The 18335-nt window shown below is 39.4% G+C and overlaps 2 protein-coding genes across 3 annotated transcripts; one reads left to right on the top strand and one right to left on the bottom strand.

Moving 5' to 3' along the window:
* The first annotated feature begins 1356 nt into the window (after window positions 1-1356).
* polh (polymerase (DNA directed), eta) lies at window positions 1357-6247 on the top strand. Of its 2 annotated transcripts, none has more exons than XM_028007552.1 (10): window positions 1357-1671; window positions 2291-2425; window positions 2496-2719; window positions 2869-3047; window positions 3124-3227; window positions 3338-3457; window positions 4404-4527; window positions 4685-4750; window positions 4870-5042; window positions 5132-6247. In XM_028007552.1, exons 1-10 carry the CDS (start codon window positions 1535-1537, stop codon window positions 6024-6026), a joined length of 2157 nt encoding a protein of 718 aa, XP_027863353.1. In that variant the 5' UTR covers window positions 1357-1534; the 3' UTR covers window positions 6027-6247. The 2 variants fall into 2 exon arrangements, with proteins under 2 accessions (XP_027863353.1, XP_027863352.1); XM_028007551.1 differs by having other exon boundaries at window positions 1358-1671; window positions 2496-2725.
* A 1291-nt stretch (window positions 6248-7538) lies between these two features.
* On the bottom strand, window positions 7539-16908 carry gtpbp2a (GTP binding protein 2a). Its single transcript, XM_028006855.1, has 12 exons — window positions 16449-16908; window positions 15466-15492; window positions 14899-15083; window positions 14209-14317; window positions 13901-14098; window positions 13606-13780; window positions 11664-11883; window positions 11387-11522; window positions 11222-11280; window positions 10964-11135; window positions 10620-10784; window positions 7539-9957 (listed from the first exon to the last, which is right to left on the bottom strand). The coding sequence occupies exons 1-12, from the start codon at window positions 16647-16649 to the stop codon at window positions 9772-9774; spliced, it is 1833 nt and encodes a 610-aa protein (XP_027862656.1). The 5' UTR covers window positions 16650-16908; the 3' UTR covers window positions 7539-9771.
* Between the last annotated feature and the right edge of the window lie 1427 nt (window positions 16909-18335).

The following is an 18335-nucleotide window of genomic DNA, read 5'->3' as shown; positions in this document are numbered from 1 at the left end:
CGACATCCATATTGCCAAAAAAATGCTTCCCCTGGTAACATGGAGAAATAAAGAATTAAAGAGGGATTTCACCTTTTCTACATAATCAGAGATGTTCTATGAATTACTGGTATGGGTTTTATATCGATAGGATAATATTTGAAGAACATGGAGAGGCCATGCATATTTTGGCAGGCTAATAATAGGCTTTGCTGTACATGCATCCCCTGCTTACATGGAGAAATAAAGAGTCAAGAGTGAAATTACTTTTTCTATACAATCACACTTGTTTTATGAACTGCTGGTATACATTTTGTATCAGTAGAATTATATTTGTGGAAAATATATAAGGCCTACATGTATTGGCAAGGTAATAATTTGCTATGCCAGAAAATGCATCCCTCTGCTAACTTGAAGAAATGAAGAGTTAAGAGGGACTTCACCTTTTCTACGTAATGACACTTATTCTCTGTGCAACTGCTATACGTTTCATATCAACAATAGACAGGGGATACAAATATTGGCAGGCTCAGTCATTAAAATGCATCCCCTCTACATTAATATGCTAGACAGTTAAGCATGATATAAAATGTTCTACATAATGGGCCTCTGTTTTGTAATACTTTAAGCTAATATGATGTTAAAAGAAAAATCGGGAAATTTCAAACCAAATGCGGAGAGCATTTTCTTCAGACACGGACTGAAAAACGTTCGACTCATTTGTCTCAATAAATGTGTAAAAACCGTATTTATTTCAATTAATCTGCGATATAAAACCCACCGTTTTAAGGCTGACATGTTTAAGAAACGTGATATTGTTACGAATATCTTTAAAAGTTTCGTCTTCGGTCATATTTCAGTCCGTTTCCTCATTAAAATGCGAGAGTTTAGAGCGATGCGCGCTCCCGCGACAGGGGATGCAATTCTCGGCAGGCATGCATTTCTGGGCATAACACCGGCACCGGTGTTAAGTCGCCAGTCCATCACAGGCCAACAGACAAGCAACTTTGCACCCACACCCTTAACTAAGGGCAATTTGGAGGAAATAATTTATCTGTCATGTTTTTGATGACAGTGAGAGGAAGCCCCCTATGGAAGCCCGTTTCCATACTCAAGCTATAGGGCCAACTCAAGTTATCTCATTATAATGATATCTCATTATTTTGAGATACTATCTCATTATTTTGAGATAATATCTCATTATAATGAGATAATTTTTTTTTTTACAGAGTGGCGGAAACGGGCTTCCATAGTAAGCCATAGTAAATTGAGATAACTAATAGTTTATTTATTTATCTTACCGTTTTTAAAAAAAAAATATATATATATTATTTACCGTATTTGTAGTCCAGTTGGTCAACGTGACATCTCTGTCGCCACTTGATGACGTTATTATGTAACTGCAATTTTCTGCGCGAAATACAAAGCGACACACCTTTTATTCGGGCGCCTTGTTTAGTTTCAGTTCACAGGAAGCTCCTCGTAGATCCTCGTACCCTCCTCAGTCAGCAGACTCCTGTCTTTGTTTTCAGGTGGCGATCTCTCCCGGTTCTGGATGGACTACGGGAAAGAGAGAGTGGTGGCGTTAGTGGACATGGACTGTTTTTACGTGCAGGTGGAGCAGCGTCTGAATCCTGCTCTGAAAAACACTCCTTGCGTGGTGGCTCAGTACAAGACGTGGAAAGGAGGCGGGTGAGTTTCTGAGACAGAGGAGCAGCTGAGGCGATCAACGCATTTGTAACTTATCCAAAACGGAAGTCATCATAACACCTGCTAGCTAACTGGGGCTGTCATTATTTACTGAGAGAACAAGAAGCAAACACCCAACAGGTTACCGCATCAAAGTAAATTACTCTACATTGTATTAGATAAAATACTCTAGATAAACTGCACTAAATATAAATGTAGTGTCACATACTGTACATTTTATGTACCACAGCAGCCACCTCAGCTTCATTATTTACCAGTAATGAACTCCAATGTAGAGTTTGTAGAATCCTTCTTACCCACTATGGCATAAAGGGTTGTGTTTGGATTAGATTAGGAAGAACTTCCTTCATTTAATCTGGTCATCCACACATGTATAGTTTAGATCTTCCATCCATCAAAAGACAATGATGTGGATGAACTTCTGTGACATTAGTTTCAACATGTCTTACTGAGTTGCACTGGTCATTGAAAAAGTTGTCTCTGTGTTGGAAACTTTCCCACAAATACATCACTTGATTTTAAATCTCTCATATTTAACTCTCTACTATTGAAGGGGATGTGCAGTAAACATGGTTCTGAGTGACATGTCCCTATCTGTTAGTATCATAGCTGTGAGTTATGAGGCGAGGGCCCACGGTGTCACCAGGAACATGTGGGTGGATGATGCAAAAAAGCTGTGCCCAGATCTCCAGGTGGCCAGAGTGCGCGAGTCTCACGGGAAGGCAGATCTAACTCAGTAAGTGCTGTTAGTTTTGCTCGGCAAACGTCCACATTGTGGTGCTTGCGCTGCTAACATCTGTTTGTAGTTACAGAGAGGCGAGTGTGGAAGTGATTGAGGTGATGTCTCGTTTTGCTGTGATTGAGAGGGCCAGCATCGACGAGGCCTACATGGATCTGACGGCAGCTGTCCAGCAGCGGTGCAAAAACATAGCCGATCAACAGATCGACCAACGGCTTCTCAGGACTACTCACATTCAAGGCTATCCATTTCCGGATGACTGGTCCAACCAAGTTGATGGTTCAGCTTTGGGTAAAGGTAGTCTAGTTAGAGATTACTCAGTCATTGTACTGTAACAAGTCAGCATTAGGAGGCTAACATTGAAAGCGGCAAGTCTTAAATTTCTAAAACCCCCAAAAATGTTATGTCCGTTAACGTTTTTATTTTGTTCTTATTCTTAGAACAGAGAAGATCCAGAGGAGTCCAGCAGTGGTTGGAGTCCTTACCTGTCCCAACCCTGGGAGAGCAGAACTCTGCAGAGCTGCAGCTAACTGTCGGTGCGCTCATTGTTGAAGAAATGAGAGCAGCTGTAGAAAAACACACAGGCTTCCGCTGCTCAGCAGGGATATCTCACAACAAGGTGGGATAAAACGTCACATAATTCTGATGTAAGATTTACTGTTGCTGTTCTCACATTTACCTCTGTGCTGTTGAAGGTGCTGGCTAAACTGGCCTGCGGTCTGAACAAACCTAACAGACAAACTATCCTACCTTTGGACTCTGTGACTGAACTGTTCAGCACTCTGCCAATCAGTAAGATGTGAGTTTAATTGTCACTGTCCCACAAAAATTTCACTGATGTTCCGATGCAGAAGTGCAACAGACGACTAATAGAACTATTTGCGCTTGTTTGACTTTTGTGTTATGCAGTCGTAACCTTGGGGGCAAAATGGGTGCATCGATAACAGAAACTCTGGGAGTTGAGAACATGGGAGATCTCACTCAGTTCTCTCAGGTACAGCTGGGGCAGCACTTTGGAGAAAAAACAGGGTAAGGAAATACAGTGCCATAAAATGACTGTTCACAAAAAACAGCTTACAGAATCGTTATTTTTTTTATATTGTCCCTAGTTTACAATCCTCTTCTTGTATAATAATACTACCAGGAATTCAGTTAATCTTCATTTTGCACTAGAAGTGCACATATAATTCTTTGACATAGATTGATTTCCTTTGTTGCATCATCCTGTTATAAACTTGGATACACAATTTGGAAACCAATGTGGAATTTCAGCATATTTTTTGGTCGTATAAAATCATATAAATGAGTATACACTCATTTTTCCATTGTGCACAGTGGGAAGATAGGCAAGTTTTTTTAAATGTAACAAATGCTAGAGCTTTTAAAAGAGCCCCGTTTAAATATTTTATGGAATAAAGTGTTATAATTGTATGTGTCTGAATTAGTGTTTAATTAATGTGTTGCATCGACCATTTTGTATAATGTGTATGTAACTGTTTTGTAGGAAATGTGGTTTTAGGATGTGGACCCTAGAAAAAGTTACTGTTGTCCCTGCAATGGCTAATAGGGATCCAAATAAACAAACATATGTTTGACAAAAAATGGTTGTTGTGTTTAGTATCAGCTCTCAGCTACTATACACTACCACATTATTCTGTTGTAGTAGGTTTAATATTTCTGTTTTAGTTTTAGGAGAGAGAATTGTATGTTTGCTTAGTTTTATGAGGAAAAATGCAAATGTGTTTCTGAGTTTTATGTTTTATATTTTTCTTGTTGCTGTGTTCTTGCTCATTATGAGACCAAGTCCTGAAAAGTATATTAGGAATATATATATATATATATATATATATATATATATTGACATTAACACAGACAATTTCCTTGGACTTGAGTTGTGAGATAAGAACAACGACAACTTGAAATTGTCTTTATTCCTCATTGACGACGGGAGTTACATAATATTTCTGCTCTGCAGCCAGTGGCTGTATGACTTGTGTCGGGGGATTGAGTTTGAAGCTGTGAAACCCAGGCAGCTTCCCAAATCCATTGGCTGCAGTAAGAACTTCCCTGGGAAAACATCACTGGCCACAAAACAGCAGGTACAGACCACGAGTTGCAGAAGCATGCTTTATACATATTTCTGAATCCAATTTCTGTTTCTTTTAAGACTTTTATCTGAAATGTTTTTCTCTGCAGGTCTTTATTTGTTTATGCTTTCCAAATGTATGTTCATGTTAAATCCAAACCTCTGTGCAGGTGCAGTACTGGCTTCATCAACTGGCCCTGGAGCTGGAGGAGAGGTTGACCAAAGACAGAGAAGTGGTAAGAGAAACCACTATCATTTTTTTTGTTTTGTTTTGTATTGAAATTTTGATGTTTAACCATTTCTATTCCATAGCCGCCTGCTCATTTCACATCTGCGTTTTCTCACTGTCATACAGAACGGTCGAGTGGCAAAGTTGTTGACGGTCGGAGTGCGTCAGCTTGGTGACAAGAGGCAGAGCAGCTTCTCTCGATGCTGTGCCTTGGTGCGCTACGAGGCGACCAAAATATCCAGTGACAGCTTTGCCATTATCAAGAGTCTCAACACAGCAGGAAACCAGCAAGCCGCATGGTAATTAAAGAGCAGCGGTGCTGTGTATTTATAGTGCCACTTTGAATAAATGCTCTGCGATTTAGACCTTCTGTCTTCCATGTCTCCAGGACTCCGCCTCTGACCCTGCTACACCTTTCAGCCAGCAAATTCAGCGACGCTCCGTCCACAGGGGGGATCACTGGCTTTCTGTCCAATGATCCCACTTCGACTCAGAGTTCCTTCTCTGTGACTCAGACCCCATCCAATACACAGTCAGACTTAAAAAATGTGTCTCCATGCAGTCATCCTGGAACTATACAATCCTTCTTTCAAAAAGCATCTGGGAAACAAAAACAAGTCAGGAAGGACAAAGAGGAGGAAGATGACTGTGGAAGCTCAAAAGAAGTCTCTTCATCTGTCATTTTAGATGAACCATTTTCCACTGATAGGCGTTCTAGCACCAAAATCATCTCAGAAAGGCCCCGCTCTGGCATCTCCTCTTTCTTTCAAAAGAAAAGCCTTGAAAGAAACTTTAGGCCTTCAGCCTTACCGATCCCCACGTCTGAATCTGAACCTGAAATCATAGATGGAGATCACTGTGAAGATTCTGATGCCGTTGCCGAGCACGAACCTCATCAGCCACGATTTAAAGATGTAGGGACGAAACCGGAGACTGAACCAGAAGACCGCCAACCTCCAAGCGTGCTTGTGGAAGACCTGATAATCTGCGAACGCTGCGGTAAAGAAGTGCTGGTCTGGGAAATGCCTGAACACAACGACTTTCACTTTGCACTGGACCTCCAGAATTCTCTGTCTTCATCTATTAATTCAGCAGCCAACACTTCCAGTTCCACCACCTCTCCTTCCTCTATTGCTTCTCCGGTTCCTCTTGGAGCAGGAGGCACAACACAATCAACCCGGAGCAAAACAAAAACAAGAGGCCCGTCAGGCCCTGCTCCAAAAAGACAGAGATCCCAAGGAGGAAGTCTGGGTACCTTGGATTCATTTTTCAAAAAGAGCTGATGACATGAATATATCTGACTACAGTATAAACAGTAATCTGTTTTTTATTCTAACTGTACACATGTATCAAAAAGCCACCCAGTATAACATTTTTTTTGTTAATTTTTCATTCAAAGCAATCACTGCAGAGTAAATAAATTATTTATTTTGAACCAGGTTTTTGTTTTATTAAGCTTATTTTCTAAACTTGTAACAATTAAAGTTGCTTCTAATACATCAAAGCAGTACACTGCCTTGTGTTTTAATACTGTCACATACAATAAAAGCAGAAACCTGTTTAACTTAAAAGTTTCTCACATTTATAAGGCAATTAAAATTGAAACGCAAATGAAACTGCTGGTAAGGTAGTCAGACAGTAAATAAGCCAGAGTGCAAGCCAAACTAATCAGGCCTGTACAGAGGGCTAGTTATTAGTGATAAGAGCTGCAAATGCAACTTGCTGTTATGACCTGCTTTTAGCCACAACATTCACTAGAGCACCACTTAACCTTTCATCAACTTTTAGAAAATAACATTTTTATTGGAGGTCGTAGTCATTTTAAAGCTAAGTATAATTATAAAATATGTAAGCTAAATGTAAACTCGATTTTTTTTTTTTCATGCAATGTACAACTGAAATCTTTACTTGGAAATATTTCCTTAATGTTTAGCAGCCCAGAAAGCAATGATTATGAGCTAAACACACACTGGAGGGTGAGTAAACACTGAAAGGAGGCCCACTCAAAGACCTGGAAGACTCAATATGAACAGACCTCCTGGAAAGATAACAAAAAGGCATTTCTATCATTTATATCGATCTTAATGACAAACATGACTACTTAAGGTAGAACACTGTTGAGTCTCTAGAAAATGAGGAAATACACAACAAAAACCTGAGTCATCCTTCTAACATGTTCTTTAGTTGTAACATTTTCCTCTAGTTAGTTTACAAACATTTATGCGTCTTAAATTTTGTTAGATTATAATCACAGTATTGTAATTTTTGAGAATTTTATGTGACAGACCAACTGAGTGGTGTGTAATTACGAAGTGAAAAAAAAATTGACAAATATGTGTATTCAAGCTTCTTTGAATCATGAATACTTTTCATGTCCATCATCTCTGACCAGTTTCCCCATCCCGGCTGAAGAAAAGAGTTCCCATAACACGCCACCACCAACATGTTTCACCGTGGGAACAGATTTGTTTTACATTTATTCTGAAAACCACATATCCTTTCACTTTTACTTTGTAAATATGTGCAACTCAATGAATACCTTTACAGGAAACCCCAAAATAATACATTCAAATTTATGTTTGTAGTGTAAAAAAGTGGAAAATGATCAAGTGGGGAGATTTTTTGCAAGTCACTCTAAACAAAGTACAGCTCCTGAGGAATTTTATCAAAACGTTGCCTGCAATTCACATTTCCAATAACTCGTAGATTTATAAAAGACATAAACAAAGCTTATGGTGTGTAATGACAACTGAAAAGGAGAAAACTTTAGTTCTAATTAAAGAAAAAAAAACACATTCAGGAGGTAACATAGGTTTTATTTATGAACACAGACCAAATTGGATCTGTACATAAAAATTGCATTTCACCCATATAATTATCAAAATATTTTAAACTTGATTAAAACAGATCTTGCACTTGATTTTAAAAGAGAAAACAAATGTGCCATATTAGAAACGATTAAAAACAGTAAAATCTCAAACTACTCAGAAATCTAAAATATCCAACTGTAATGCATTAAAACATACTAATACTTTTTATTAAATGCTATAAATGATTTGGTTGAACTTTATAATCACATGTTCTCGACTTTGCAGGTAAATTGTACATTAACAACGTGGGTGCTACGGAACAAAAACGCAAGTAGAAATATCAGAACCTGTTTCTAGCAGTAGCACCAACCAAAGCGTGTTTGTCCCTCAGCTGTAAAACGTTGGGATGTGATGGAAGGCTACCCTGGCAGTAGCTCCACTAGGCACTGTGTTTGAATCCCTTCCAAGCATGTGACATCAGTAACTTAAGAGATGACATCAAGTACCTCGAATATCGTTGCTTTGAAAGAAAGTTGCATCAGAAGCCATTTTCACACACTAATAAACAAAACACAAATCTTTGGGAAAAAAATATATATTATTCTCTGGCTTTCCTCAAAATCACCAACTCTCAAAACAGCAACAGAAACCTCAGAGTGGCTCTGTGAAAAGGGAACGCCGTCACTAATATGCTGCCCTGAGTAACTAAAGCACTTGTGATAGTTGGGAGGATTCTAACAATCTCGCCATACTATTGTGAGGCATTACTTGTGAATAAAAAACAGATTCCAACAGGTGTGACAGGAAAACTTTTGCAATCTTGACAGACTGACACATAACCTCAACAAGGTTTATACATAAACTCCCATTTACATTCTCCAAATGCCCTCTTCAGCAGCACCAACAGCATTCTGCTTCACTCTAATAAGCTGTGCCCGACTCTCACAAATGCGTCTTTTATCCTTAAATAAGTCCACCAAAAGGATATGGTGTGAGTAGAAAGTAGTGGGAAAAAGAAATTGGTTGTTTGTAGATGTTTAGACCGAGTGTCTACAGAAAGTGTGCCTGTCATGCTTTCGCAAAACAGTTTTAGCTGTCGACTTTCCTCCAACCCTGAATGCTTTTTTTCCCCCACCCGCCAGGTCAACATGCCATTGCTGGTGATTCAGATCCATCTGACTGTTTGTCCAGCGTAGCACATGACTTTTAAAGTATGCAAATTTTGTACTATGCAAATGCAAAGTTTCCTGGGTTTACTGTCTTTTTGTAAACTCTGATATAGAAATGGTGAAGCAAAGGCAACAATTTAAAAAATAATGCTAATTTCAACTGTGATACGTTTGAGTTTTAAACTCTTTAAAGTGTTTCCTTTGACTGATTTTTTTTTTTTATTTAACATTTTTCTCTCGATTTGCAATGATCGTTAAATGACACCTGAAATGATAACTTTAAATGACTAATTTAAAGTTACTCCATCTCCCATTGCACAGGTTATAGATTGTATGTTAGAGTCGGCAGTGTGAAGCTATATTTGCAGTCTAAATACAATTTACGAAAAAGCTGAATTCTCATGGCAATTTGAGTGAATAAAACGCTTTACATATACTTAAATACTAAGATCCTTGGTTTATCAGGCACTGTGCTCGTAGCAGATCAGATTCTGTTGTTCACTGATAATGGTGACTTATTTCACAACAGTGATGCCATTTACACCATGTCAAAATATCTCATTCTTTGCAAAACAGAAAAATTGTTCTTCCACAGAGAAACCATCGCTGGCAGTGCTCAGTGCAGATCAGTGTGTGTGTGTGTGTGAGGAGTGCATTTAGGAGTCCAGTTTATTAGCAGCTCTTCAACACCGATGTAAAATGATTCGATTGATTTATTTTTTCCCCTTAAAATTGACGTTTCAGTGGGATGTGATGTTTCAGTGCCAAGAATTGCAACTAATTTAAACCTGAAAACCGGGACGGGAACTAAAATATCAGTACTGTCAAAGTCTAAAGAAGATAAAACAAGCAAGAGGAGGTAAGGAGGGTTTGGAGGAAAAAATAACAAAAGTTGACAAAAACAACAAGATCCGGCAGCAGATATTTACTTTGCTAGCAGAGGTCCAAAAGGCCTTTGAGAGGTGTGATGCAGTCCGTAAAGCACCTTGGGTTTTGTTTTTAGGGCTGGGACGGAGTTTTCAAAGCTGCGATGGTCTAAACAAAAAACTTCAGGCTTTCTCATCCTGCCCTTGAAAATGTTGGTAGTGATAGGAAATGGGTTGCAAGTTGGTGACATGACCAATACCTTTGGTCACGCCCTCCCTGAAGAGCATCTTAGCCCCCACCTTCAAATATTCAGGGTGTTTGATGAACTTGAAGAGAACCACTGCTTTTTCGCCTGTTCTCAGCTCCTCCTGTAGCATAGCAATATAGTAGGAAGAAGTAATGAAAGCAAAGAGCATTATTAACAGAGGCAATTGTTCATTACAGTATGAATTGATAGATTTTTTTCTCCTATGGATAAATAAGAGTCAAAGAAGAAGTCAAAGAAACCATTTTCATTACCCCCCCTCCTTTTTTTACAATTTATAATAATACTTTATCAGTACAAACATGTATTATTTACATATTATGAATTTATTTACATTTGATGCACAACTCAGCTCCACACCTTCGTCCCTCCTGGATTACTATATAAAATATTATTTTTTGCCAACTTTTACCATAATCGCCCCTTCCTCCACCATGCATTTTCCAACAGTTCTTTTGTTTTGTGAAATTTCTGCAAATTTGCTTATATTTGTGCTTTGCCTTACTAATGTGATTCCACAAATCAAACCCACAAAAGTTGGTATAAACAAATTATATGTAGAAAAGGGTTTTTAAAATTGAGTTGACCTCAAATTTGACCCCCCTACTCTGTCAGTTAACGTTTGTTGAATGTTTCCTGGAAGTAAACGGTTTCTTCTTCCTTTGAAGATAATGTTAGCTGTTTTATATTTAACCAGATGTCATAATTTTAGTGAATTGATTGCTTTTTAAACACTTCTCAAAATAGCTTAGTGGATTAACTAACCTTGCCATAAACAGCTTCCACTGTGGCGGTCTGTCTCACATTTCCAATGTGCACAGTAACCTGGAAGCCTTTGTGGAAGGTCTTGGCATGAAAAAGCAGGACAATCTCAGCCTCAAACATCCAGCAGATAGTAGGATCCATCTCTGGGCTCACCATTACCATACCCTGTCAGTGGCAAATCAGAATAATCTTCAAAAATACCATTGTGTTTATTGAGGCGATTGACACAAATCTATGTAAACTAACTAAATGATGTATTTTTACAGTACAAAGTACAGAAAAATCAAACACGAAAGATGCCTTTCAAACAAATTGCACAATAGAAACCATATGTAGGGTCCCACCTTGCGTAATAGTGAGCGGTCGAAGTTTCCCAGAGCAAGCGTTGCAGCCTGGCCCGCCCTGAGTACCCTGCAAGCCGAGCGGTTTCTTTGGATGCTGCCAACGGTCAGCTTGTGGAACTGGCCCAACTCTGTGGGTCCTACTACAAGATGATCCCCCTCGCGACATATTCCACTGAACGACCAGACACGAAAAATAGGGTTAAGGTATTGTAGTCGGGACGTTTTGCTTACTTAAAAAAAGCATCTTCCCAGACTGACCTGTACAGAGTGCCTCCTACCACTGTCCCCACTTCTGGAACTGTGTAGATCTCATCCACCTGAAGAGAAGCCCACAGTCATGAATCAAATCAAATATATATGCACCAGAGGGAGTGTGTGTATCGCAGCCAGCTGGTTACACATTTGCAACAACGTTGGACTTACTTGAAACTCTGTGAGCTGTTGCATAAGCTCTTCCTGCTCTTTGCTGTTGCTGAGAGGAGGGATGATGTTGAAGAAGACCTTGAGCATGTCTAAGCTTTCACCAGTCACACTGGATAAGGTGAAGATGGGTGTGATGCTGCCAAGGACAAGACAAACATCAAAGTTGATTCCTATTTTCCAACATCCATTGTAGTTATTAGCATGAACTACAGATGAAACACAGATGTGACAGCAAAGGAAAAATAATCAAATAGGGTTTGTGCATCTGGAGTCACACCTGGGCGACTGGGCGAACTGCTGTGCTGCTGTGACTGCGTCGTCGGTGCTGCCAACAACCATGGGCACTTTGTTGCAGCCTGGCTGTTTCAGGACCCGCTCTAGCTGCCGCACCGTGCGCTCCACAGTGGCTCGGGTGCAGAGGTCTACTTTGCTGATAACAATGAAGATGGGGACCTTCAAGGCCATGGCGAGACCCAGATGTTCTCTTGTCGTACCGGCTGAAACATAATGAGGAGAAGCGGGACACGGTAGTTAAGTAGTAGTTTGTTTTTCACTACCTTCGGCTAGTTAAGGTGCTCTTCTGTTTAGCAAACAAGCAGAAATTGAGTGAAGGCATCTGTAAGGTTAGGAAGAATTTCCTTTCCTGTCCAAAATATCTAATTACCCAGAATAAAAAGTTTAAATTCCTATATGTAAAGTAACTTCTAACTAAGATGGCAGTGGTTTGTCAATGATGGCGAGTTGTGTTTATTTATAAACAAAGTTGAAACCTGTACCAACGTCATATACGTTGGTCAAGGTATTTCACGGGTCTGATATCGCTCCAGACTTGATCCATGATACCAAAACACTCCAGAGTGCTGATACAAACCCAACAGCCACTTAAAATACCCAGATCTCTTGTCAGTTCTGCAGCAGTGAATCCATTTGTAGTACATGCTGGGCAAACACAGACAGTTATTTATTCCTCAATTCAATTCTGACTGCAGCTAATATTTATAAGCAAAACAAGTAAATCATTCCTGAAAGCAAAGATGACTTTGACTTTCAGGCTTGCCACCCACGACCCAATGCGATCCCAATGCTTTACAAGGATCCATTACTCTGTTTCATAATTAAAGCTGGAGCTCATGTCCTGTCCCATCTACGGCGTTGTTAAGATGGTGTTCGTTCTTGACCTCATTTTAGCTGGAGTTTCTCGTTTCAGAGCAGACTTAAAGACAACGACAGCTACAGTGCAACAATTTAGAAAAGTGCACTGCATGTAAATATGGTTAGATGATAAGGGATGCACATAAATGTGTTGTTGCTATAACCAACAACAGTGGACAGTTAATTGGATGTAGGTATTAAATTTACATCCAGAGCAAATAAAAAAAGAAAACCAACTCACTTAAATCCAGAAGAGTTGAACCCTAACCGTTTCACTCATATGCTCAGCTCTTAAATATGATCTCTGCTTTGCAATAGGAACACTCTGCAGGTGTACCAACAACTTCATGTGATTTTTACTTTTGAATTCTACTTCTGTAACTGGATAAACAGAGTGTCAGTGAAATCTGCTTATGGCAATCTCACATGGAACTGCATTTCTAGCAAAATTCACGCCTTCAACTAAGCAGGGATACTGTGCCAGCTTCCCTGTCTGTGTAATTAGCATGCCAGCTCAGGTTACACAGTGCTTCTTTCCTGGATGCATATTCTTGCTCCAAGTCTAATTGCTTAGCAAAAGTTTAACAATATACTAATACATAATTTACAGATATTGATGCTGTGCTAAAGTTTTATGGACATCGGATTATTTTATGGCTTCTAAAGCTGAATCTGTATTTTTTATTCTTCTTCTTTTATCGGTTTGTTTGCAGGAACCTGATTTGGAGTCAGACCAGACACATAACTATGTTCTGTGTGTCAAATAGCTTTTTTTAAAATGGATGCTGCTGGAGATATTTTGGGACCAGTGGAGGGTGGAAGCAGAGATGGGTGTTGGAAGGTGGATATGTTATGTAAGCTCAGATCCTACATATCTGCAGTGTCATACGTAACAACTCTGTATGTGCGAGTCGAGTTATTTTTAACTGCGTCACAGAAATATGTGTTAACCATGTAGCAGAGCTACTCCTTACTTGTGTTACCCGAAACAAGTCCTGCAAGCTCAGCGTACATTTTTAAATGTACAAGAATCAAATGATTGTAAAGTTTAGTGAACATAAACGTACCAATGCCAGTGTTTGCGCTAACGACCAGCATAGCAAAGTCTGGACAGTAGCTGGTGAGGCCAAAAATGGTGGTTTTCAGGTACTTGTGGTGACCAGCCAGATCTATGAACGTGATCATTTTAGAGGCACTCTCACAGATCTCCTCTGCAGTGCGAGACTCGCTGTAATTTACAACCTAGGAAAAAGCAAAGGGAGATATGATTATATTTCATGATTCTGCAGCCTATTACATTTTGGTTTGATCAGCGAGCTAAAGTAGACATTAATAATACCCTTGACATTGGTTGTTTCTCACCTCTCCTTTGCTGTTGAAGCCGAGGATCTCAAAGCTGATGCTTGATGTGCGCCCAGTCTGGATTTCATGCAGGTGCCTGAAGAGGTTGAGTCTCGCTCTTCCCCGACCGTTGTCCAGCTCGCCTTGTGTTAAAACACCCAACAGAGTGGACTTACCAGAGTCCACGTTACCCAGGACTGCCACTCGTAGGTCTAAGAACTACAGAGGAGGAAGAGCAAGGAATACAAGTTAAAAAGAAACGGTCAGATAATAATAAAATGAACAAAAAGTTGATAAAAACAGAATGCATTTCTAGAAGCTGGACTAACCTGCTGATCATCGGGCACCTTTCGTATGAGAACTTCAGCAATCTTCCGAGGAATATCAGAGTCGTATTCTACCTCTCGTTCTCTTAGAACTGCAATGTCAGCTCCCACTCTATTAAAAACAGTTGTAGAAAAAAAACTATAGAACTTAAATTCTATCGAATTGTGTCATAAAAATATTACATATATTTTATTCTGGAAAGCAAAATTTTGTTTGTGTTAAGGGCAGCAGAGGATTAAATGACGCACTCATCATTCCAAGTACCGACTGTACAGTCCTGCGGGGATAAAATTACAATCTGGATACGCTTCAATGGATCAGCTGTAGCCTCCGTAAGTCTACATGCCCAAATATAAAGTAAGCAGGCTATACTAATATACTAAATGTTCAGATTATTATCATAGCACATTACATGGACACATTTCAAGGTGTAAATGCAAGGAAACACTAGGCTGTGAAAGAGTGAATAAGATAGTATGGAGAGATCCTTCTTACACCTCGTCCACTTCCAACCATAAATACAAGATCTTGCTGAAAATGAATGCTTTATGGACTGACATTCAATATTTAACATTCACACGATGCCCCAGTAAACAAGTTTAGGGCCAAAGGTTGCACAACAGCATATTATTGCCTGTCTGGTTATGCAAGCACAATAAAAGCACAGAATAAAACAGGCATCCAGGACTCACTTCTCAGCCAGCCTATGGAGTGTTTTCAGCGATGCCCTCATGTCCTCCTCTGACAGTCCCACCAGCATGCCATTGTCCTCGACACCTATTTGATAGACGGCTTCGCCCCGACCCTCCTGCAGTCGCCATTTCATTTGTGTTGCCAGGTGCTCAAAGCGGTTTTGTGTGGGGTTCACCAGCTTTAGCTAAAAATGACAAAAGCTTTAGAAATTATTGCTGGACTTAAAGCCAATCTGTAAAAGTTCACAAATCGAACGAGCTGTTGAACATTAGTAACAGACAAACTAATATATGAAACTTAGGTTTAGTGTAGGACTAGAGCAAATGTTGAGTTACTAAAAATAATCCTGCTAATCCACTTGGCTGTTGTGTTTCCACACAGAGGCTGCACCTATGATTCTTCTGAAATATTTCTCTGTTAGACTTCTAGCTACGTGATTATGAAACAACAAAAAACAAGTACTGCCAATTACATGGCTGACGTACATCAGTCATTTTTGAAGTATTCAGTGACCGGCTCCAGTTTCTTTAAAGAAAACCAAAACATAAAACAAGGTTCTTGCTTACCTTGTATTCTATGTTTCCCTCTTCAGCCTGAGAGATAGGATAGTCAAACAAAGAGAGACAGAAGAGGAACAAATGCTGTCAAACAGAGAATTGCAACATTTGTTCAAAGATAAAGAGACAACCAATCTGACTGAGCAGTAAACACCGGGCTGTGAATAGTCTGGCAATGACTGCTAAGCCATAGCTGCCCTTATTATACATGTCTCTTCTATACCACTAGAAGCTATTGTTTAAAACCAATGGTAATTAAAGTCAAGTGCAATTACTTTAAGGGACAAACAATTTATGATTACTGCAATACAGCTGGTTATATTCAGCGGATCTGAAGCTGATGCCAATAAAATAGGTGTTAAAAAAGAAAGGGAGATGGGCGCAAATACAGATTAATTTAAAGTGCAACCTGTTTGCCAACAACTTTTAGTAATGCCTAGAAGTTTAAGACAAGTCCCCCTGTGTTTATTAACTCCGTGTTACTACACATAGATACCTCAATATTTATTAGTTGTTTTTAATTTGTTTCAATAAAGTCACTGGGAGCTGTACGAGTTGAGGTATTTGTCCCAACGAGTGAATGTCGGTCAAGCTGTGACCGCCTCCATTATTTACAAACACAGCTGTTCCTCTGCTAGGCTAGCTAGCCCACTGCTAGAATAAATAGTAATAATAATAAAAAAAAAAGATGATAAAACCATTAATTGTACAACACAACTCTATTATATAATAAATAATGAGTGAAAATTTGACCCAACACAGACCGCTCACATGTTCTCTTTAGTTCACTACGTGTCACCAGTTTCAGAAAGAAAAGTTAGCCACACAGGAAATAACAGAAAACATTCGCGTTTCTATGCAGTGGAAGCCAGAAGGCATACAGTATATTTCCTGTTTGTTCCTTGTTTTTCTAAACTTCTTTTGTGTTTCTCGTATGACTTCATTTCGACTCGTTTAATTAATTGTACTTTATGGATTAACATCAGCCTTACCTCTGGGGGTAGATATGGGGTGTTATTGCTCGGTTTGAAGTTGCGAGGAAATCGCGTTCTTGCTTTCTTGCTCTTTGCACCAGTCTTTTTCGAGACAACCCCGTTGCCATTTCCTGGCTTGTGGTTAGACGCGGATCCCTGAGGTCCACCGGAGCTGTGCCCGCTTGCTGACCCAAATAACTCCGATACCCGCGCATCCATCGGCTTCTGTAGGACCGAGCTTGCTAGCTTACCTCAGCCTGTCTGAATATGCTGCTGTAATATGGAGAAAAAAAGCATCTAGGCCAGGTATGTGTGCGCCTAGATTTTAATAAGGTCACACTTCTGATTATCGATTACATTCTCCACAATATTAGCAAAGTCTCGGCTTCCCCCACAATCTTCAAATCGAACAATAACACTACCTCCAACCCTGAAGGGCTGTATCGTTTTAAGTTTTCAGCTACCTACGTCACAATACGAAAAGCGCTTAGGTGCGCTTGATATAATACACCGTAAAGCGCGTGTGAGCGGTTCGTTTTGTTTCGGCTTCCACAGCACTTTGTGTAGGTTAAACTCCGCCCGGCTAACTGGAAAGATGCGCAAAACATTCTCAGATAGGGAAACCGTGTTGCGAGGCTTTGCATCAGACGAAACCGGAAAGTATCTTTTGTTTACAAAAGATTATGAAAGTTACAAATGATTTTTTTTTTTTTTTTTTACCAATAAATGGTAAAGAGATGACAAATGGCAAACCACATTAGTGACCATAGCAAAAAGTAAATTTGAAAACGCTGAACATTATGCCTCATTTTTTAATTTGTGCTTTATAAGGGTATGATGACATGGTAATATGTTATGAATTTTTAATAAAATGCTTTACTTATGTAAATAAAAAATGACTATTTCTCACTTGAAGAATAAAGAATAAGAACAATTTATATTTAAAGTATGCAAATAGTATTTTAGTTAATATGTTTATAGGATTATTTGAATTAAACTCCCCTGTTGAGTGTCAAAACTATTGAACAATACTTTTGTTCTAAAGCAGTGTCTTTGTGTGAGGAGCAGCTCAGGTCCTATATATCTGAAACTGATCCATAGTAGACACGGTGTTGTTGAGGATGACTGGGGAGGAAGTGAGGTGGGTGTTCTTTGGATGTCCACCTCATCTCCACTGTATAATGAGCACCCGCTTCGGATGTTATCATCCCATAGAATGGCGATTATTAGTGGTTATCAGCCCCATTGAATGGCCTCAGTTGGTCCCTGCTCTACCTGCTAGCAGGCTGTTATCAACAAGCGGATGTAATGAGAGGCATCAGGTTTATAAGACAAGCAAAAATTCACAATGACAGGTGAGTTAAGGTCACTGCTAGGACTGTCAAGGTCAGATTATTCAGTGACCCAACCCTCGTAGGAAGTCTTGACTCGTCTCCCCTGGTCGCTTCTATATCCATTAATTCCCTGAAACTAAAGCAAACCTACATGTCAGAGTCAAGAGAAAGAATTTCAGAGACGATGACATTTGACCAAATGACAGGTTGTGTTAATGACTCGTGCTGCCTTACAGGATGAGTCACTAATGTGGAAGCCAGTCATATTTTGAAAACAACCTTTGGATTTCAGAGAGGAGTGTTTATGGCTATAATGTGAAAGTCTAGGAGGTGGAATTTCATGGTAATTCTGAGTGTTTTAATTTACACTCTCAGATAACAATTGATAGGTAAAACAACAAAAGTTTTTCATGGCTATATAAGTCAGAAGTTGTAGGAGAGCCAACAATGTAATAATATTCAAATAACTAAAGCTGTAAAAAGTAAAAGCCTTGCACTATCTGAGAAATTTGCCACCAATTTGTATGTTCATTATATGATAGTTACTGTTTACACAGTGGAGTAAGTTATA

The sequence above is a fragment of the Xiphophorus couchianus genome, chromosome 22, assembly GCF_001444195.1.
Source record: "Xiphophorus couchianus chromosome 22, X_couchianus-1.0, whole genome shotgun sequence".
NCBI lineage: Eukaryota > Metazoa > Chordata > Actinopteri > Cyprinodontiformes > Poeciliidae > Xiphophorus > Xiphophorus couchianus.
Note: the sequence above shows the minus strand (reverse complement) of the source record. Positions and strands in the feature narration are given on the sequence as shown.

Bases quoted from the DNA above. Each gene is read 5' to 3' on its own strand.
- polh (XM_028007551.1), top strand. From the start codon at position 1,535: ATGGACTACGGGAAAGAGAGAGTGGTGGCGTTAGTGGACATGGACTGT. The intron at 3,228-3,337 runs GTGAGTTTAATT...TGTGTTATGCAG, and splicing joins ACTCTGCCAATCAGTAAGAT to TCGTAACCTTGGGGGCAAAA. The intron at 4,751-4,869 runs GTAAGAGAAACC...ACTGTCATACAG, and splicing joins TGACCAAAGACAGAGAAGTG to AACGGTCGAGTGGCAAAGTT.
- gtpbp2a (XM_028006855.1), bottom strand. From the start codon at position 16,649: ATGGATGCGCGGGTATCGGAGTTATTTGGGTCAGCAAGCGGGCACAGC. The intron at 15,084-15,465 runs GTAAGCAAGAAC...TGTCATTTTTAG, and splicing joins AGGGAAACATAGAATACAAG to CTAAAGCTGGTGAACCCCAC. The intron at 11,281-11,386 runs GTAAGTCCAACG...GCTTCTCTTCAG, and splicing joins AACAGCTCACAGAGTTTCAA to GTGGATGAGATCTACACAGT.